The sequence below is a fragment of the Pseudophryne corroboree genome, chromosome 9 (assembly GCF_028390025.1).
Source record: "Pseudophryne corroboree isolate aPseCor3 chromosome 9, aPseCor3.hap2, whole genome shotgun sequence".
In the NCBI taxonomy this organism is placed as follows: Eukaryota; Metazoa; Chordata; class Amphibia; order Anura; family Myobatrachidae; genus Pseudophryne; species Pseudophryne corroboree.
This window is the reverse complement of record NC_086452.1, coordinates 445146698-445168792: the sequence shown is the minus strand read 5'-3', so window position 1 is coordinate 445168792 and position 22095 is coordinate 445146698. Positions and strand designations below refer to the sequence as shown.

Sequence of the window (22095 nt, the reverse complement as noted above, 5' to 3'; positions counted from 1 at the left end):
ACTACTTGAAGGATCCAGGGATCCACCCGTGAGCGAGCCCACTGATTGCTGAAATATTTGAGACGGGCCCCCACCGTACCTGGCTCCGCCTGTGAAGCCCCAGCGTCATGCTGTGGACTTAGAGGAAGCGGGGGAGGACTTTTGCTCCTGGGAACTGGCTGTATGCTGCAGCTTCTTTCCCCTACCTCTGCCTCTGGGCAGAAAGGACGCGCCTTTAACCCGCTTGCTTGAAAGGACTGTACCTGATAATACGGTGCTTTCTTTGGTTGTGAGGGAACATGGGGTAAAAATGTAGACTTCCCAGCTGTTGCTGTGGAAACGAGGTCCGAGAGACCATCCCCGAACTCCTCCTCACCCTTATAAGGCAGAACTTCCATGTGTCGTTTGGAATCTGCATCTCCTGTCCACTGCCGAGTCCATAACCCTCTACTGGCAGAAATGGACATTGCACTAATTTTGGATGCCAGCCGGCAAATATCCCTCTGTGCATCCCTCATGTATAAAAGTGCGTCTTTTATATGCTCTACGTTTAGCAATATAGTGTCCCTGTCTAGGGTATCTATATTTTCTGACAGGGAATCTGACCACGCAGCAGCAGCGCTGCACATCCAGGCTGAAGCTATAGCCGGTCTCAGTATCACACCTGTGTGTGTATATATAGATTTCAGGATAGCCTCCTGCTTTCTATCAGCAGATTCCTTCAGGGCGGCCGTATCCGGAGACGGTAGTGCCACCTTCTTTGACAAGCGTGTGAGCGCTTTATCCACCCTAGGGGATGTTTCCCAGCGTGACCTATCCTCTGGCGGGAAAGGGTACGCCATTAGTAACCTCTTAGAAATTACCAGCTTTTTATCAGGGGAAGCCCACGCTTCTTCACACACTTCATTTAACTCTTCAGATGGAGGAAAAGCTACTGGTAGTTTTTTCTCTCCAAACATAATACCCTTTTTTGTGGTACCGGGGGTAACATCAGAAATGTGCAACACATTTTTCATTGCCTCAATCATGTAACATGTGGCCCTACTGGAAGTTACATTAGTCTCATCGTCATCGACACTGGAGTCAGTATCCGTGTCGACATCTGTGTCTGTCATCTGAGGTAGCGGGCGTTTTAGAGCCCCTGATGACTTTTGAGACGCCTGGGCAGGCACAGGCTGAGAAGCCGGCTGTCCCACATTAGGTATGTCGTCAAACCTTTTATGCAAGGAGTCGACACTGTCGCGTAATTCCTTCCACAGCACCATCCACTCAGGTGTCGACCCCGCAGGGGGTGACATCACGTTTACAGGCATTTGCTCCGCCTCCACATAAGCCTCCTCATCAAACATGTCGACACAGCCGTACCGACCCACCGCAAACACACAGGGAATGCTCTGACAGAGGACAGGACCCCACAAAGCCCTTTGGGGAGACAGAGAGAGAGTATGCCAGCACACACCAGAGCGCTATATAACACAGGGATCCCACTATAAATGAGTGTTTTTCCCTTATAGCTGCTTTTTTATATATATATATATATATATATATATATATATATATAATCTATACTGCGCCTAAATTTAGTGCCCCCCCTCTCTTTTTTACCCTTCTGTAGTGTTCAGACTGCAGGGGAGAGCCAGGGAGCTTCCTTCCAGCGGAGCTGTGAGGGAAAAATGGCGCCAGTGTGCTGAGGGAGATGGCCCAGCCCCTTTTTCGGCGGACTTTCTCCCGCTTTTTCTGGAATACTGGCAGGGGTAATTTTACATCTATATAGCCTCTAGGACTATATATGATGTAGATTTGCCAGCCAAGGTGTCATATATTGCCCTCAGGGCGCCCCCCCCACCCCCCCAGCGCCCTGCACCCATCAGTGACCGGAGTGTGAGGTGTACATGAGGAGCAATGGCGCACAGCTGCAGTGCTGTGCGCTACCTTGGTGAAGACCGAATTCTTCTGCCGCCGATTTTCCGGACCTCTTCGTTGCTTCTGGCTCTGTAAGGGGGACGGCGGCGCGGCTCCAGGAACGAACACCAAGGTCGGGTCCTGCGGTCGATCCCTCTGGAGCTAATGGTGTCCAGTAGCCTAAGAAGCCCAAACTACCACCTGTTAGGTAGGTTCGCTTCTTCTCCCCTTAGTCCCTCGCTGCAGTGAGTCTGTTGCCAGCAGATCTCACTGTAAAATAAAAAACCTAAATATACTTTCTTTCTAGGAGCTCAGGAGAGCCCCTAGTGTGCATCCAGCTCAGCCGGGCACAAGATTCTAACTGAAGTCTGGAGGAGGGTCATAGTGGGAGGAGCCAGTGCACACCAGTTAGACTTAAAGCTTTCTTTATAGTTGTGCCCAGTCTCCTGCGGAGCCGCTATTCCCCATGGTCCTTACGGAGTCCCAGCATCCACTTAGGACGTCAGAGAAAAAGGAAATTGGAAAGGGAATTTTAGTCATTTATATTAACTTGTTCTCACTAACACTGTACGTCCTAGTATGTGATCTTCCAGTCATTTTCCTTATTAAATCAATGGACAGGTTCCAAATAGAATATAAAATATTCAAGGAGATACTCAGTCCTACAAAGCAGTCCTTTGCCAGGCGGCAGGGGCCCACACAGGCCCAAAGTGTGCCAGCACTGTAAGTCTTCTCCAATGCAGGACATTCTAAGGGGTTTACAGAAAGCAGTCATGAAGGCACGGAAGTTATACTCTGTCAGCAATCACACTGCACGGATTGTACACAAATGTATAACAAGCCATTGCACAAAACTACATCGCTAAGAAGTGGATACCCCCGCACTAGACTCAAAGCCACAATACAGAATCCAAGGGCAATGGCTGAATGGCACACAAGGGGCCTGCACACCAGGAATCCATAACTCACAGTCAGCTACAGCTAACCAACCATGTAGCAGAAGCAGCAATGTAAGTACTTCTATTACAGTTCTGCACATTATATTACACTAGACCAATCGTAGACAATGCTCCCTCTTCGCATACTGCCTTTTGCTGAGGGTACAATCAAAACGAAGAAAATTAAATGTATTTTGTTATGCGCCCTTCTCCCGGCATAGAGAAAGACTCTATGCTGTACACAGACTAAGGCTGCATAATGATCCATGATCTCTTCCGGGAAAAATATGATCAATAAACAGCAATAAAACATTGGCTCAGAGTAGCCGAAGTACCAGGAGAACACAGCAGAATTCTTTTTAGTTTCCAGTCAATTAACTCCGAGCAAAGTATCTAACAGGAAAGATCATGTTTTCTGCAGGTGCCAGTAGCACGAGCTCACTGCACAGTCACGGACGGGTGTGTCGGTGTAAGGTGGCTTCTCTGCTCTCTAAGTTCTTATAATTGTTAGGGTGTATTGCACTACGGTCTGGGCGCCTCATTATATTCAATCGCCATTTTCTGCTGATCTGTGTGGTCTATAAGAAAAAGCCCCAGAGTTATATAGTGGAAGGAGCAGGGTCCCCTAGCAGCACAGAGTATATCAGGAAATGAGTGATGTGTCAGTGAGGACAGGGCTGCATGTGACAGAGGCAGTGACATGATGTGAGGAGGGAAAGGGAGGCAGCAGGAAGTCACAGTGTTATACAGTGGGAGGAGCATTGTCCGACAGCAGCACAGAGTATATCAGGAAATGAGTGATGTGTCAGTGAGGACAGGGCTGCATGTGACAGAGGCAGTGACATGATGCGAGGAGGAAAAGGGAGGCAGCAGGAAGTCACAGAGTTATACAGTGGGAGGAGCATTGTCCGACAGCAGCACAGAGTATATCAGGAAATGAGTGATGTGTCAGTGAGGACAGGGCTGCATGTGACAGAGGCAGTGACATGATGCGAGGAGGGAAAGGGAGGCAGCAGGAAGTCACAGAGTTATACAGTGGGAGGAGCATTGTCCACCAGCAGCACAGAGTATATCAGGGGATGAGTGATGTGTCAGTGAGGACAGGGCTGCATGTGACAGGGGCAGTGACATGATGTGAGAAGGGGAATGGAGGCAGCAGGAAGCCACAGACTGAGAGTTATATAGTGGGAGAAGCAGTGTACCCAGCAGCACAGAGTATTTCAGGAGATGAGTGATGTATTAGTCAGTACAGGGCTGCATGTGATAGGAGCTGCGCCCCTGTGAGACGGGGAATGGAGGCGGCAGCAAGCCACATACAGAGTTATATAGTGGAAGAGCAGTGTCCCCAAGCAGCACCAATTAGTTATACGAGTCCCTATGATGGAAGTTCCACAACCCGAGCCCTAAAAGATTGTGGCATATGATCTTCAATATTTGGGCAAATTGTCTATGTAGAATGGACGCTGTTGCCTGTATCCTGCTAGTAGTTGCCAGTTTCTCATGTGCAGTAAAGTAGATTCAAGTTAACACATATTGCCTTTACTACGGATGGCAGACACTATATCTGGAAAATTTCCTCTCAATTCAAAGAAAAAAAATAAAACAAAATGTGCATAAATGCTAGACGGAAAGACAGGCATCCCCATGGCAACCAAGCCATTGAAAATGTCCGCACAGTCTACCATTGTGCCGTTGTAAAGGTAGAACGCCTTTAATCAATTGTAATCTTGTTCACAGCTGGATTTTAAGAGCTATTTGCTCTATTCACAGAAACCATGACAGGCATCACGCACACGGTTTACAAAAGGCTCCACGTTTCGGGTGACATGGAGAATAAAAAAAGTTGGTGAAAGTCACAGGACCATTAAGAAGTTTCCCTACTGCTGTAACATCTAGGTGGCGCCCTCAGGTTTCTATGCCAATCACATCTGAGAAAGCGACAAAGCAGCAAGCACAAAGGTAAGACCGTAGCTGAGAACCGCATGACGGGGAGAGAGGAAATGATGTCTGGCAGCAGAGCCTACTCAGGGCTCACAAAGCGACACCGGATTGTCGCATGTCCAAAGAACAACCAATCACTACAATGCATGTGGTGACTGTTTAATATTCAGGAAGGATGCAACAGAACTGCCCACTGAGGACATGGGCCTTGTATATGCCGCTTAGGAATGGCTGGATTACCCACAGAGCCACACAGACTTTGACATGGAGTTTGACTATGATCTGGGAATTCCATATCCTGCATCCACCAACCCCCATTAATCACATAGGTGATTTAAAAAATAATAAATAAAAAAATACGCTTCTAGGTGAAAATAATATATCAAAGTTTAACTTTCTATTTATCCATCCATTAAGTTTTTTACAGAAATCAGACTATTGAAAAAAGCAACCACTACAGAGCCCTATCACAAAAACCCAACCAAAAAAATGTTCACTCCGATAACCTAAAAAAATCAAAGTATTAAAAATATTAAAACCAACACAGAGCAAAAACGTTGCAGTGTCTCAGGCCGGGAAGCTGCAAAGCACCCTGGCCTTTTAGGGGTCGAATGAAAAACAGAATTCTTGGTACTCCCCATTAACTCAATCTCTCCGAGTGCATATACAGGGGGACAGTGCTCACCATGTGATTGAACTGGGCACTTAAAAGTTTAAGGTTTGAGTATATAGATCTCTTAGTATCAAATAACAAACTCGCAAAGATTCTGGTATTAACAAAAAGAATACATACCTAAACACCAACACTCAACGGGGTCATTTCAAGGAAGAGTGATTCATGGGCGAAGCTGGCATATTTACGGGATATGTGCACATTGAGCATCCCCCCCGTACAGCATGCCTAATTCAATGGACCCTAAATAACCATACCAAAAGGGAGGAAACGCAGTGTATCCCAGAAGGACTCGGAAAGCCGGATTTAAACAAAAATCTTCTTTTCTCCTTTAACCTAACTGGGGGATGCTTCTAACATGGGTAGTGTTCATTCTAACACCCTGTACCTGTCACAACCCGTACAGTTACTCTTTCCTGCCTGGGGTGGCGCTCTCTGCTCTGGTGCATCTAGCACATTCTGCTCTGTATATCAGCACTGAGATACAGACCAGAGAGTGCTTGAAGCAACAGTGCAGAGAGCGACACCCCAGGCAGGATAGAGGAACTGCACGAGTTGTGACAGCTGCAGGGTGCTATAATGAACACTACATGGGGATATTCCAAAGCTACCCGTAGGCGAGGGTACGCACAGACTTGGTGGCATGAAAAACCCAAAGTTCGCACACTTGGATGCAAAAACCTGAAAACTAGAGACTTTAGTAAATGTGTTAACAAAGGACCAAGTGGCTGCCCGACAACTGCTCGTGGAGATTTCCCTGCATGTCGGCCAAGAGGAACCAGAGGAATGCCTTGTGCAGCACTGAGCCAGGGAAGCACTTGCTGTAAATTTTTTTTACCAATTTAGACAGTATAACTGTACAATGAAGATAAATATTCTTTTTCATCACCTTGCTACAGAAGATATTCCCCTCCATATTCATCAGGTCTAAAACATGAACGGAACAGTGGGCTGCTTCTCCTTCTGGTTCAAGATCTTCTGTCCAATAGCACGGTCCATCACCTAGAACAGCCGCTGCGAATCCACTGTCCTGACATGCTGACCAGAACCCTATCAGGAACTCTCCTCTTCCACATGAAGAGTCTCAGAATGGGGAATGGTGGTCCAGCTGTGCTGACTTGTACCCAGGCTCATTCAAGCATGTGCACATGCTCTTAGCTGAGTGGTCTCAGCCAAACAGAAAAGCTTTTCAGTACTGCCCGAAGTTTAGCACCTCTCAGAGTATCTCCAAGGTGTCCACTTCCTCCATCAACATAAGTAAATAGGTAACAGAAATATCTTCCTAGAAAACTTCTCCTGCCTGCCCATCATTGGGCACTTGAGGGTAAAGGAGAAGATTTATATGCACATAAATTAACCTTTAAGTGACCAGCTCCTACACCTTCAATATAACCCTGCGGTGAGCAGCGTCTCCAGCATAAGATAAAGAATAAATGAAACAACAAAAATACACACAACTTCGACCTCACTCCATTCTGCATTGTAGACACGCCAAAACATAAGGAATAGATAAAAAGTTACCCTGCAATGCCCCATTCAATCATGATTGATAACAGTCAACGGCACAGATTCTGGGGCCGATTCAGAGTTATTTTCATCGGCGTAAGCAACCATAGTCCATGCCCACAGAGTCACAGTTACGATTGGGACGCAAGGTCTCAAATGAATTGGGCGTTCCTGGGCGGTGAAAGAAATGGTCAGTCTTAAGGGCGTGCTATAAAATATAGTGGTTATGTACACAGAACCAGAATCGCTCACAGAAGAGGCTATATCCGGAGAGATAATCTGCACCTGCCATTCAGCTGCTGCAAGTTTCAATGGTGCGACCGATGGTTACGTGTAAAGATGGTCAAAGTGGGCGCGTCCGCCCTTGCACGTGCAGACGCACGGATGTACACCAGGGAAGGACGTGCAGTGGTATTTGCATAAAGTCACAGAAGCAAACCCGGCAAACGTCCGAATCATAATCCGGCCCTCTGGGTCTATACAATCTTGTAGTTTACAGCTCTATGTGGAAAAGGAATAGCCATTTATGCTCTTCTTCCACCCTCCACACCAGACTATTAACCTCAATTAGTAATCCCCATGTGTTTCCTGTCATCGCTCACCTGATCCTTCCTCTGGTATCATGACGCTGAAAGTCGCCTTCCCCCCCTGACACCCGGTGACTACCTCCGTCGTCTTCTTCTACTGTCCATTGGCAGCTGCTGCGTCGTCTTCTCTTCCTGTCCATGAACAGCCTCTAAATGACATTTATGAATGGAGCGGGAAAGCAAGTGGATGGCGCAGGGAGATACAGTCTTGGTATGGCCAGAGTGACAGGTAGGTAGGGACGGGTAGAAGGTGGTGGTGGTGCAGTGGCACAAGGGGCAGCTGCGCAGGACGCATAGGACTTGAAGTGAGAAGTACAGCCTGGGAGACTGTTCCATTTCATGATCACTCTGATCCATAGGTTGTGTTAGACATTAGTATAAAGTGTCAGTTTCCAAGCATGTTAATTAGGTGTGAACATGCAACAACTAGGCAGAAAATCATAACGCCACGTCAGAAATAAAGGATGGCTCTATCTGTGTATAGAAACCATGCTGCGCTTAAACCATTTCCTAGTTAAACACATCTTGCTCAGGTCTTTTAACCTCCTCAGTGTATGCCCAGAAATCTTCCGGGGTAGCCAGCACCGTCGGCACCCAGGAATCAGCATAAGCTATTACGAGTTAAGCCTGCTTAACCCTGTAATGGTTTATGCTGAATCTCGGGTGCTACAAGGCATTCCCAGCAGGTGTTCCCCCGCGGGCGATTGCACTCCCCCCCCCCCCGCATTTTTAACCCCTGCAGTCCCTGAATTCAGCACTCGCTGAAATAAAAAAGCATTGTACTTTATAAATAAAGTAATGGTTTATGATGCTGGTGATGGCCGCGGGTGTTCCCCTGTGGGCGATCGCCCTCCTGCGATCCCCCCTGCACTACCCGATTTTAAAAACACACCATGAGAGGTGTGCATTTTTTAATAAAACCCACCACTGAAGGGGTTAAACAGCCAGGGCCTCACATCGAGTCTGCAGCAAAGCCGGTTAAAGGTACAAACCACGCTGTGACACAAGAGGGAGTCGCGGCCTACCTGTGCATGCAGCACACTAATACTGTACAGCTGCATTTTACCTCTGTGAAAGAGTAGAGCCAGGATAAGCCCCATCCCAACTCTAAATCTGTCCGCGCAGCTTATATGTACCACGCTGCAGCACCACGTGCTTTTCCCAAGATACAAAACTGCACCTTCTGGTTGGATTTACTCCTGACTTATTGAGTAATCCCCCAATCTTCCACCACAAGAAGCCAAGCACAAAATGAAATAAATAAAAAAAATTTGACACAATGAGCTTTTGGATTTGGAACTCACCTTGAGTGTGCGTCTGCATGTCGCGAGCCAGCTCCATGGGCAGGAGAGAGTTAACCAGAGCAGAAATAATGGATGCATCCAGGTTGCACATTGCTCCAAAACACTTCAGCAGCAACAACCGCAGAGGAACGCGGTGTTCCTATCAAACAGAAGAGTCATGTCAGTGCTACACATGTCCTTTTTAGGAGCCCTGCAGTTAAATACGCCTGGCTAGAAAAACGTTTTAGCAATATACACTAGCCACAATGACCTTGTAAACAGAGCCCGGCGCAAGAAAAAAATGGGGCAGATGTATTAAGCCTGGAGAAGGAATGAAGAAGGGATAAAGCAGTGATAAGTGGAAGGTGAAAGCACACCAGCCAATCAGCTCCTAACTGTCAATTTACATATTGGAGCTGACTGGATGGTGCGTTATCACCTTGCACTCATCACCGCTTTATCCCTTGTTCATGCCTTCTCCAGGATTAATACATCTGCACCACTAGGCTCTACAAGGTGCTATACTTACAGTGTCTGACCTGGATATACCTGCTGAATATAAAGTGTTACAGTGTAACAGTGCACTATAATGTGGCATATACTGTATGGTAATATACTATTGCTGGAGAGAAGGGAAGCTGGGCCCCAGGAACCTTTTTAAAGGACTAGATCACAGGTTCTCAAACTCGGTCCTCAGGACCCCACACAGTGCATGTTTTGCAGATCTCCTCGCAGAATCACAAGTGAAATAATTAGCTCCACCTCCGGACCTTTTAAAATGTGTCAGTGAGTAATTAATACACCTGTGCACCTGCTGGGTTACCTGCAAAACATGCACTGTGTGGGGTCCTGAGGACCGAGTTTGAGAACCTATGGACTAGATACATTCTGATTACAAACAATGGGCCTTAATCAGACCTGATCGCTGCTGTGCATTTTCGCAAAGCAGCGATCAGGTCTGAACTGCGTCTGCACCGGCGTGCGCAGACGCATGTCAGACAGCCGATGGCTGTCGCAGCCCTGCGATCGCCTCTGCCTGATTGAAAGGCAGAGGCGATCACTGCACGGGAGGGGGAAGGCAAACAGCGTTTGGCCGCCTTTCAGGAGGCACGGTCCAGGCAACACAGGCATGCCCAAACTGTTTCGGGGGCAGGCTGCGGCAGCTTCGTGACATCACACGCAGCCGCTGCGACCGTCACAGCGACGGGTAGCTCCCTGTCAGCGCGCAGGAGCTGCACTGGTGGGGAGCTACTCTTCAAGAACAAAAGCATCTCTGCTGTGCAATGCTTTTGTACTTGTGGGCAGGGACTGACATGCGGCGCGGACTAGCCCTGTGCTGGACGTCCCCCCGCATGTCAGGGACGCTGATTGTAGATGTGCTAAATTTAGCACTTCTACGACCAGGTCTGAATCACCCCCCCATATGCAATTAGACTACTGGGCTTCTTAAAAGCAAATGATTCTGTGCTTTAAGGGCCATGACCCATCCCATCCACAAAGGTTATACTTACAGTCTTCAACAAAAGGATAGCTCTAGACTGTCATTCATGAGGATTTGAGTCCTGCTTACAGAACGAAGCCGGTCGCAGTCTGATATTTATTGTGTGAACGATTATCCTCAGCAGTTATTAGTCTAATCACAAACACGTATGAGATACTGACCTAAAACAATGATTGGAGAGAGCCAAGAAATACTGTTCTTTCTGACAACCGCCAGATGTGTTTCTCATTCTGCCCACCGAGAGGTTTAAAGAGGCCGCTGCCAGGAACTGTGCGGAACACTACTTACCATCTGATAATAAGCCACCAGGGACACGACAGCCTCAAACTGGTTCCGCTTACACATTTTCTTGCACACCTCAGGATCTGCATCTGTCTGAATGAAAATAGGTGCACGGTATTCATACTGTATGGACGGATCTGTGGTAGCAATGTATAGGATAAGAAACCTAATGCCATAAGAGAGCACATCCTACAAGGTGTCCGGTATTATTTATTGATCAGGACTTTATAGCATATACAAAGGCCTCAGCTCATGTAGAAGAGACATTTATAAGCATATCTCTAGAATTCAGTTTAAACAGAACATGCTTCTAGAATCAGCTCTAACAATGTAACCTACGTAGTGCACCCCAGGATGGCTGCCTCAGCAGGTACTTTCATGGGCAGGGTGAACAACACGTAGAACTATTGTTCAGTGGGTTTCTTGGTAGTCGCTTTTAATTTTACACCTTGTAATGCTTATTTCACACATTGTAACCCATATAGTGCTCCCAAGATGGCTGCCTCTCCTGGCACCCACTTGTGGGTAGGATGTGTGGCTATGATCACTTTTTAAGGATCATGTAGCTTGTATTTTTCTTTGTCATAGTGTAATTCCCCCATTACATGTAATCTCCCCAAGGCATTACCTATTCCGCCCAGTGTAATCCATGCAGTGCTCCCAAGATGGCTGCCTCTCCTGGCACACTCTTGTGGGTAGTATGAACAATGCGTGGCTCTGATGATTTTTTAAGGATCATGTAGCTCGTATCTTGCTTTGGCATACTGTAGTTCCCCCATTACGTGTCATCTCATCCAGACATTGCCTATTCCACTCACTGTAACCCATGCAGTGTGCCCAAGATGGCTGCCTCATCTCGTACCTTTGTGGGTAGAATTAATAATCCTTGGAATGGACGACCCAAAACGGCTGTCTCACCCCTGTATTAGCGGTTTCTGTATATTCTGCAAAACTAAACCTCTGTATTATGTTCATGATTTCCCTTAAGTACCTCGAGTTGGCCAGAAATAGTGATGACCACAGAGTGTCACCTGTGAAGCCGAGCAAGTGGTTTAAAAGTGAATTAGAATACAAACTAAGCCCCATTTTATTATTGTGCAGTCTCCCTGGCTCCTCCTTATTCTCAACCAATACAGCCTCCTCCCTGCACCTTTCTATAAGAGCCACAGTTTCTGCAACCCTAGTGCAACATCAGATGGCAATACAGTGCTCTGTGAGTTACCCACCAGAATTAGGAGAAGTTCCTCCAAGTAACAGAGAATGACGTTTTCATCCTCGTACAGGGCCCAGCTACGCTGCTGTGCGTCATCCTTGTGTCTGGCTAAGTCTGCAAAGATCACCTCTAGCCGCTGCTCGTCGTGACAGATCTGCCCGGAAGGCAATCCAGAGCTGGAATCCTGACAATCAGAAAAGTCATTATACAATCATGAAACCAGCTTATGACCAATACTTTGACTTCTGGGTAAATAAGGGACAAGATTCACAGTAATTCAATCAATATGTGCAAAGGAACTCCACGGAATAAAAACAGCAGCACCTCTGTATTGCTTGGAAAACAACAGGAAGAACGCAACAGAATAAGAACAGCAGCACCTCTGTATTGCTTGGAAAACAACAGGAAGAACGCAAGTACTCTCTGGCGGGGGCACTCTTGAAATAACCTAAACAGTTTATATACGAATATGTTAAAACTTCACTTCTATAAAAGGATAAAATACTAGCCACAGAATTAAAACATACATATAAATCCAAAAACACACAACACAAATCTGTACGCTAGTCAAAGAGACAACCCTCGTGGTCGTCCTTGTTTCTACTAAGTAAGCAGATCGTTAACGTAACGAGTCAGGAAAAAGCAGGCAGAGTTTAAATGCCTCAATGTAATAGAATGATTTTAAACCATAACATTTTTAATGCCCAAATAGATCACATATATGAAAACATAAAACACATGGGACAATTTGCTGCTTATTGACAGAGCCTGTATCATGAAATGGTTTTCAAATATGAAATTTTGAAAATATTGAGCACGCTGCAAACTTAGAAATATATGTATACATAAACAAATGTCAAGAAGATACTTCATAGCTCAAGTGTATAGGTATCAATACGTCAAAATAATGAAAGCACAGCCTCAGAAATAAATGCACAAGTCATGTAACTGATTTTGCAATTGTTCCGAAAATATTTGCAGATATTTGGACTTTTTCAATGTATATGCACAGGTATGTAAAATATGGAAAAGATCCACGTTATAGGTACTAAGCTTCTACTGTTCTCCGTGTGCCAAAAGACAGTGAACTGGGCGACTACGGGCCCTGATATTAATAAATGGATCCAGTTAGTGAACTCGGTTGTGTTCCATGAAAAGTTTGTTTATATTTCTAGGAAAGCCCCGGATAAATTTTACAAGATATGGGATAGGTGGTTATCGTCTCCGATCTACCAGGGGACTCGTGTATCTGCCCTGCATTGATATCTGGTAACTTAATGTAACAATATTGTATGAACAAATGAAAACCAGTCACGACAATCGTTATGTATAACTTGTAGCTCTTTGCAACTTTATTTATGTATGTCTGTTGATGCATACAACATTCGCTGGTTTTTATCTGTATACACATAGTGCATACTTATGTACTCAATGTTTTGGTTTGTCTGGAAAAATCAAAAACTTATTGAACTCAAAAAAAAAAAAAAAAAAAGACAGTGAACTGGAAATGAGAGCACCCTAGTCTACCTACAATAGCTGGATATAACATAAAAATGCATCTGCATTTTTATTTATTTTTTATTCAAAGAAGAAAAAACAAAACAAATGAGGAACAGCATGACTCAAAAATTAGTCACTGTGGGCGGTATTCAATTGTTTTGCACCCTCGACCTCCCATCGAAAGTGAAGGGAAATCGAGGGGCACAATTCAAGTGTGGGGGTTTTCCGCCCTGATCGCGCCAAAGGTCGGGGATAGCCGTGTAAAACAGGTAAACCTGACCAAAGCGCTTTTTGCACGATCGTGAAATGTGCTGTTTTGGGTGCCCAAATGGGTCACTTTTTGAGCATTCCGGCTTGCCACCCGGGGGGGGTGCAGAAATGCAGACGCCGACAGCCAATGCGCCTGAGCGGAGCAATAAAAAATTGATTAGCCCCGGTTGGGTGCCATCTAGTGGCGGCCGGCGGACAATCAAATTCCGTCCTACATGTGGGTTTATACCTAGAAGCAAGTGACTGAGGTTTAAGCCATTACCTGTAGTACTAGACACATGGGAAAACGGTATCCAGACTATAGATCGTCAGTGGAAAAGTCGATGTGCATTAGTTAGACATTTCTTATGGTCGACAGGTACTAAAGGTCGACATGACAATGGTTGACACCACTTTAAGGTTTTCTCCCCCCCCCCCCCCCCCCTCCCTTTTCTTACTTTAACATTCACGTGGAATACGACTGGGAATAGTAACCTGGGCCGAGCAGAGCAAGGAACCTCGCCAGCAGCCGCGAGCTATGCAAAGGGGACACGGTTCACTAATTGGGGTTCACTGTGCTCCGACAGCAAAAACGGCAAAGAAAACTTTGTCGACCTTTTCATGTGTCGACCTCTTGCATTGTCTACCTTTCACATGTTGGCCTAATGATTGTGTCTACCTTTTCCATGTCAATCTCCTGACTGTTGACCTAATTAGGGTTGACCTTATGATCCACACTCTGGGAAAACACAGGCTCCCTTGTTGGGTGAAGGGAGCTGCAGACTACAAATGTACAAGGTGGCTGAAAGATACAGAAAACAAATATCCACTGTGTACTGAAACGGCATAAATCATATAACAGTGCATTAGTCTGTCTTACTTTTAATAAACTTTAAACCAAAAGATAGCAGTCTCGGAGGGGGGAGTCCATACACTAACCACAATGTGCACATCGCGTCTGCCAACATTGTGTGCGCGTCCCTTCATCATGCGGCCACATCCGCCGTAAGGTGATTGAAAGCGGCATTGGCCATCATCGTGGCGCTTCGTGGGCATGTACGGAACATATTCAAGGCACTAATAAAATGGCGCCGGACCGCCTGCCAGGCTGCGCAGGCAGGGGTCGACCTTAAATCGATGCGTCCGCAATTTAATTGTGGGGTGGCCCCACACAGATGCTGGGCGTCCTTGCCCTGTGATGGACGGCCCCAGCATGTGAGTAGATAGACGCAGATCTGGCTGTGGGAAGCAAGATCTGCATCCATCTGTGAATAACCCCCATAGTCATAAAGAACACAGAAAAATAAGCATAACGCAATAAAATAAACCTTGCCTATATCTGCGTAACACTAGAATGAGTGAAGGAAAACGAGGGAGCCTTTTCCGCTGCACAACTATTGAGGTCTAGTTAATCTTTTGCTGGATAAAATAATAAGCGGGAGAAGAGCGTTACACGCCATCAGCATCTGACAGAGGAAACACTTTAACGCTCCAATGACAAGTTGAAGCAGTAATTTCACTCATGACTGATGCCCTATTGGCAGTCCTCATCTTAGCTGGGGCATAAAGTTCCCTGCCCGAGAGATGACATTCCGGCACAGGGTAAGAAGACTCATCTCATTTCAAGCTTTCACAATCTAATTAAAAAGTATCCATGTACGCAAGGTAATGCATGTGAAATGTTACAAAAACAGCATAAATTAGGATTTTGATACCACGTGTCGTCAGTATAAAACACACTTTCACAGTTACGGAACAAATCCCTCATTTACAGTATTCCAGTCGACTTTTCCTCTAGAACCACATTAGTCGGTTATTTTTTTTTAATTTTAACTACTATGCTAATACATAGAACCTAATAATATAAAGAACAAAATTGCAATAACCCAAAAGAAAACATAGAAGGAAAGACACGGAAAGGCTAAGACATTCAGGGGCAGATGTATTAATCTGGAGAAGGCATAAGGAAGTGATAAACTAGTGATAAGCGGGAGGTGATACACGCACGAGCCAATCAGCTCCCAACTGTTAATTTACATATTGGAGCCGATTGGCTGGTGCATTTATCACCTTGCACTTATCACTGGTTGATCACTTCCTTATGCCTTCTCCAGGTTAATACGTCTGCCCCTCAGTGCATCCATCCAGGCCGATAGTGGCCAACAGGCTGCCCAGCGTAGGAATGGCCATCGACCATTCAAAATAATCGATGGTCTATGACCGATGACACATACTTTTACCATCGATGGGGGGAGAACCAGATGGTTTCCCTCCATCGATGGCTAGGTCTAAACAAATATATATATTTTTTTTTACAAGATGCCGAGACACAGAGCATAGCTCCATCCCTGCCCCCCGCGAAGCCCCTGCCCCCGGGCCTTTCACAGAAATAACAGGGATGGCCATCAATGAGAGAAAACATCGATGGTCTCCAATAGCATAGTTAGTGACCATCAATGGCCACTCTCAGTTTCGCCATCGATGGCCATCGGTGTGTTCACCATCCCTAGCCCAGCGAGCCCCCATCTACAGCCACCAGCTGGCTGACCCCAATCTAACTTGCAGAGAATCACTCATCGGGCGCAGCCACTACAATGTGAAGAGATCACGCACCACAACCAGAGGAGGGTAGGCAGGGACTAGTGCAGCTAGCTGCAAATGCAAGACAAAGTGACTGTGGTCTGATGAGTGTCATGTGGGTATATTCTGTGGCAAGTGGGATGGGTAATGTTGGTGTGCTAAGGTTGTTTTCAGGCCCTTTAATTCATCTTGAAATGAAGAGTAATGATGGTTGGCGAGAGGCCCTGATGTTGGTCATCTGACAATATAGGTGTATGCATACAGTGTACATTGGTAGTTACAAGGCTGTAGGCACTTCTACATAAAGGAAGCCTGGCCATGTGTTGCTCTATCACAGAGTGCAAATAAACCTGCTACCACGTTTCCTGCATCCTCACTAAAGGCTTGCAAGGAAGTAGAACTTTAATAGCATTTCCATAACCTTTGTAGTATGTATAGTATAGAGTAATTCTTGCACACAAGCTGTATCAATAAATTATTATTACATTTAATTTATAAAGCACCGTACAAAGGGCAGTACAGGGAGACCAAACTTAGCATTACAGTAAATAAACAACAAAAATAGAGAGAAAAATGGATTACTAAGTAATACCTTTGGCGCTAGTAATGAGTTGCTTTACTTAAAGCTGCTAATACACCGGGGTTAGTTAGGCCCCACAATTAGAACAACATAGAATAAAAATTAGCGCTTGGAAACTGGATATTAAATTTATCACAATTTTAATAAAGTGATTAAAATAAGATTTTACTTACCGATAAATCTATTTCTCATAGTCCGTAGTGGATGCTGGGACTCCGTAAGGACCATGGGGAATAGCGGCTCCGCAGGAGACAGGGCACAAAATAAAAGCTTAAGGATCAGGTGGTGTGCACTGGCTCCTCCCCCTATGACCCTCCTCCAAGCCTCAGTTAGGATACTGTGCCCGGACGAGCGTACATAATAAGGAAGGATATTGAATCCCGGGTAAGACTCATACCAGCCACACCAATCACACCGTACAACTTGTGATCTGAACCCAGTGAACAGTATGATAAACGCAAGGGAGCCTCTGAAAAGATGGCTCACAACAATAATAACCCGAATTTTTGTAACAATAACTATATACAAGTATTGCAGACAATCCGCACTAGGGATGGGCGCCCAGCATCCACTACGGACTATGAGAAATAGATTTATCGGTAAGTAAAATCTTATTTTCTCTGACGTCCTAGTGGATGCTGGGACTCCGTAAGGACCATGGGGATTATACCAAAGCTCCCAAACGGGCGGGAGAGTGCGGATGACTCTGCAGCACCGAATGAGAGAACTCCAGGTCCTCCTCAGCCAGGGTATCAAATTTGTAGAATTTAGCAAACGTGTTTGCCCCTGACCAAGTAGCTGCTCGGCAAAGTTGTAAAGCCGAGACCCCTCGGGCAGCCGCCCAAGATGAGCCCACTTTCCTTGTGGAATGGGCTTTTACTGATTTTGGCTGTGGCAATCCTGCCACAGAATGTGCAAGCTGAATTGTACTACAAATCCAACGAGCAATCGTCTGCTTAGAAGCAGGAGCACCCAGTTTGTTAGGTGCATACAGGATAAACAGCGAGTCAGATTTTCTGACTCCAGCCGTCCTGGAAACATATATTTTCAAGGCCCTGACAACGTCAAGCAACTTAGAGTCCTCTAAGTCCCTGGTAGCCGCAGGTACCACAATAGGTTGGTTCATGTGAAATGCAGAAACCACCTTAGGTAGAAATTGAGGACGAGTCCTCAATTCCGCCCTGTCAGAATGAAAAATTAAGTAAGGGCTTTTATATGATAAAGCCGCCAATTCTGACACACGCCTGGCTGAAGCCAAGGCTAACAGCATCGACACCTTCCATGTGAGATATTTTAAGTCCACAGTGGAAAGTGGTTCAAACCAATGTGACTTTAGAAAACTCAACACCACATTGAGATCCCAAGGTGCCACTGGAGGCACAAAAAGGAGGCTGTATGTGCAGCACCCCTTTTACAAATGTCTGAACTTCAGGTACTGAAGCCAGTTCTTTTTGGAAGAAAATCGACAGGGCCGAAATTTGAACCTTAATGGACCCTAATTTTAGGCCCATAGACAGTCCTGTTTGCAGGAAATGAAGGAAACGACCCAGTTGAAATTCCTCTGTAGGGGCCCTCTTGGCCTCACACCACGCAACATATTTACGCCAAATGCGGTGATAATGTTTTGCGGTTACGTCCTTCCTGGCTTTGACCAGAGTAGGAATGACTTCTTCTGGAATGCCTTTTTCCCTCAGGATCCGGCGTTCAACCGCCATGCCGTCAAACGCAGCCGCGGTAAGTCTTGAAACAGACAAGGCCCCTGCAGTAGCAGGTCCTGTCTTAGAGGTAGAGGCCACGGTTCGTCCGTGAGCATCTCTTGAAGTTCCGGGTACCAAGTCCTTCTTGGCCAATCCGGGACCACGAGTATAGTTCTTACTCCTCTCCTTCTTATGATTCTCAGTACTTTTGGTATGAGAGGCAGAGGAGGGAACACATACACTGACTGGTACACCCACGGCGTTACCAGAGCGTCCACTGCTATTGCCTGAGGGTCCCTTGACCTGGCGCAATATCTGTCCAGTTTTTTGTTTAGACGTGACGCCATCATGTCCACCTTTGGTTTTTCCCAACGGTTTACAATCAGGTGGAAGACTTCTGGGTGAAGTCCCCACTCTCCCGGGTGAAGGTCGTGTCTGCTGAGGAAGTCTGCTTCCCAGTTGTCCACTCCCGGAATGAACACTGCTGACAGTGCTATCACATGATTTTCCGCCCAGCGAAGAATCCTTGCAGCTTCTGCCATTGCCCTCCTGCTTCTCGTGCCGCCCTGTCTGTTTACGTGGGCGACTGACGTGATGTTGTCCGATTGGATCAACACCGCCTGACCCTGAAGCAGAGGTTTTGCTTGACTTAGGGCATTGTAAATGGCCCTTAGTTCCAGAATGTTTATATGAAGAGATGTTTCCATGCTTGACCACAAGCCCTGGAAATTCCTTCCCTGTGTGACTGCTCCCCAGCCTCTCAGGCTGGCATCCGTGGTTACCAGGATCCAATCCTGAATGCCAAATCTGCGGCCCTCTAGTAGATGAGCACTCTGTAGCCACCACAGGAGAGACACCCTTGTCCTTGGCGACAGGGTTATCCTCTGATGCATCTGCAGATGCGATCCGGACCATTTGTCCAGTAGATCCCACTGAAATGTTCTTGCATGGAATCTTCCGAATGGAATCGCTTCGTAAGAAGCCACCATTTTTCCCAGGACCCTCGTGCACTGATGCACTGAGACCTGGCCTGGTTTTAGGAGGTTCCTGACTAGCTCGGATAACTCCCTGGCCTTCTCCTCCGGGAGAAACACCTTCTTCTGGACTGTGTCCAGAATCATTCCTAGGAACAGTAGACGTGTCGTTGGAATCAGCTGCGATTTTGGAATATTTAGAATCCACCCGTGCTGACGTAACACTACCTGAGATAGTGCTACTCAGACTTCTAACTGTTCCCTGGATCTTGCCCTTATCAGGAGATCGTCCAAGTAAGGGATAATTAAAATGCCTTTTCTTCGTAGAAGAATCATCATTTCGGCCATTACCTTGGTAAAGACCCGAGGTGCCGTGGACAATCCAAACGGCAGCGTCTGAAACTGATAATGACAGTTTTGTACTACAAACCTGAGGTACCCTTGGTGAGAAGGGTATATTGGGACGTGGAGATAAGCATCTTTGAAGTCCAGAGACACCATATAGTCCCCTTCTTCCAGGTTCGCTATCACTGCTCTGAGTGACTCCATCTTGAATTTGAACCTTTTTATGTAAGTGTTCAAGGATTTCAGATTTAAAATTGGTCTCACCGAGCCGTCCGGCTTCGGTACCACAAACAGCGTGGAATAATACCCCTTTCCTTGTTGCAGGAGGGGTACCTTGATTATCACCTGCTGGGAATACAGCTTGTGAATGGCTTCCAAAACTGCCTCCCTGTCGGAGGGAGACTTTGGTAAAGCAGACTTCAGGAACCGACGAGGGGGAAACGCCTCGAATTCCAGTTTGTACCCTTGCGATACTACCTGTAGAATCCAGGGATCCACTTGCGAGTGAGCCCACTGCGCGTTGAAATTCTTGAGACGGGCCCCCACCATATCTGAGTCTGCTTGTAAAGCCCCAGCGTCATGCTGAAGACTTGGCAGAAGCAGGGGAGGGCTTCTGCTCCTGTGAAGCGGCTGCATGGTGCAGTCTTTTTCCTCTTCCTCTGCCCCGGGGCAGAAAAGAGTGGCCTTTTGCTCGCTTGTACTTATGGGAACGAAAGGACTGAGTTTGAAAAGACGGTGTCTTTTTCTGCTGATGTGGAGTGACCTGGGGTAAAAAGGTGGATTTTCCAGCCGTTGCCGTGGCCACCAGGTCCGATAGACCAGCCCCAAATAACTCCTCCCCTTTATACGGCAATACTTCCATGTGCCGTTTGGAATCCGCATCCCCTGACCACTGTCGCGTCCATAACGCTCTTCTGGCAGAGATGGACATAGCACTTACTCTTGATGCCAGGGTGCAAATATCCCTCTGTGCATCACGCATATATAGTAATGCATCCTTTAAATGTTCTATAGTTAACAAAATATTGTCCCTATCCAGGGTATCAATATTCTCAGTCAGGGAATCCGACCATGCGACTCCAGCACTGCACATCCAGGCTGAGGCGATTGCTGGTCGCAGTATAACACCAGTATGTGTGTATATACTTTTTAGGATATTTTCCAGCCTTCTATCAGCTGGTTCTTTGAGGGTGGCCGTATCAGGAGACGGTAACGCTACTTGTTTAGATAAACGTGTGAGCGCCTTATCTACCCTAGGGGGTGTTTCCCAACGCGCCCTAACCTCTGGCGGGAAGGGATATAATGCTAATAATTTTTTAGAAATTAGCTGTTTTTTATCGGGGGAAACCCACGCTTTTTCACACACCTCATTTATTTCCTCTGACTCAGGAAAAACTATTGGTAGTTTTTTCTCGCCCCACATAATACCCTTCTTTGTGGTACTTGTAGTGTCAGAAAGGTTCAATGCCTCTTTCATTGCCGTGATCATGTAACGTGTGGCCCTACTGGACATTACGTTTGTCTCGTCACCGTCGACACTAGACTCAGTATCTGTGTCAGGGTCTGTGTCGACCCACTGAGGTAACGGGCGTTTTAGCGCCCCTGACGGTGTCCGAGACGCCTGGACAGGCACTAATTGATTTGCCGGCTGTCTCATGTCGTCAACAGTTTTTTGCAAATTGCTGACATTATCACTTAATTGTTTAAATACAATCATCCAGTCAGGTGTCGACTCCCTAGGGGGTGACATCACCAACACAGGCAACTGCTCCGCCTCCACATCATTTTCCTCCTCATACATGTCGACACACGCGTACCGACACACAGCACACACACCGGGAATGCTCTGATAGAGGACAGGGCCCCACTTAGCCCTTTGGAGAGACAGAGGGAGAGTCTGCCAGCACACACCCAGCGCTATATATATATATATATACAGGGATAACCTTATATAAGTGTTATTCCCTTATAGCTGCTGTTATTATCGTTATTTGCTGCCAAAAATGCCCCCCCTTCTCTTTTTTACCCTGATTCTGAAGCAGGACTGCAGGGGAGAGTCAGGGAGCCGTCCTTCCAGCGGAGCTGTGAGGGAAAATGGCGCTTGTGTGCTGAGGAGATAGGCTCCGCCCCTTCACGACGTCCTTATCTCCCGCTTTTTTGTGTAAAAATGGCAGGGGATTAAAATATATCCATATAGCCCAGGAGCTATATGTGATGTATTCTTTTTGCCACCTAAGGTATATTGTTATATTGCGTCTCAGGGCGCTCCCCCCCAGCGCCCTGCACCCTCAGTGACCGGAGTGTGAAGTGTGCTGAGAGCAATGGCGCACAGCTGCGGTGCTGTGCGCTACCTTAGACTGAAGAC

General features: G+C 46.5%; 1 protein-coding gene across 2 annotated transcripts in view; it reads right to left on the bottom strand.

Moving 5' to 3' along the window:
- NCKIPSD (NCK interacting protein with SH3 domain) overlaps positions 1–22095 on the bottom strand; it is a 297008-nt gene that overhangs the window by 36156 nt on the left and 238757 nt on the right. For both annotated transcript variants that reach the window (XM_063941150.1, XM_063941149.1), the window contains exons 6-8: positions 11819–11989; positions 10599–10685; positions 8831–8969 (exon numbers count right to left, since the gene is read on the bottom strand). In XM_063941150.1, the coding sequence (XP_063797220.1) occupies positions 8831–8969; positions 10599–10685; positions 11819–11989 (397 nt within the window). The remainder of the gene's footprint in view (positions 1–8830; positions 8970–10598; positions 10686–11818; positions 11990–22095) is intronic.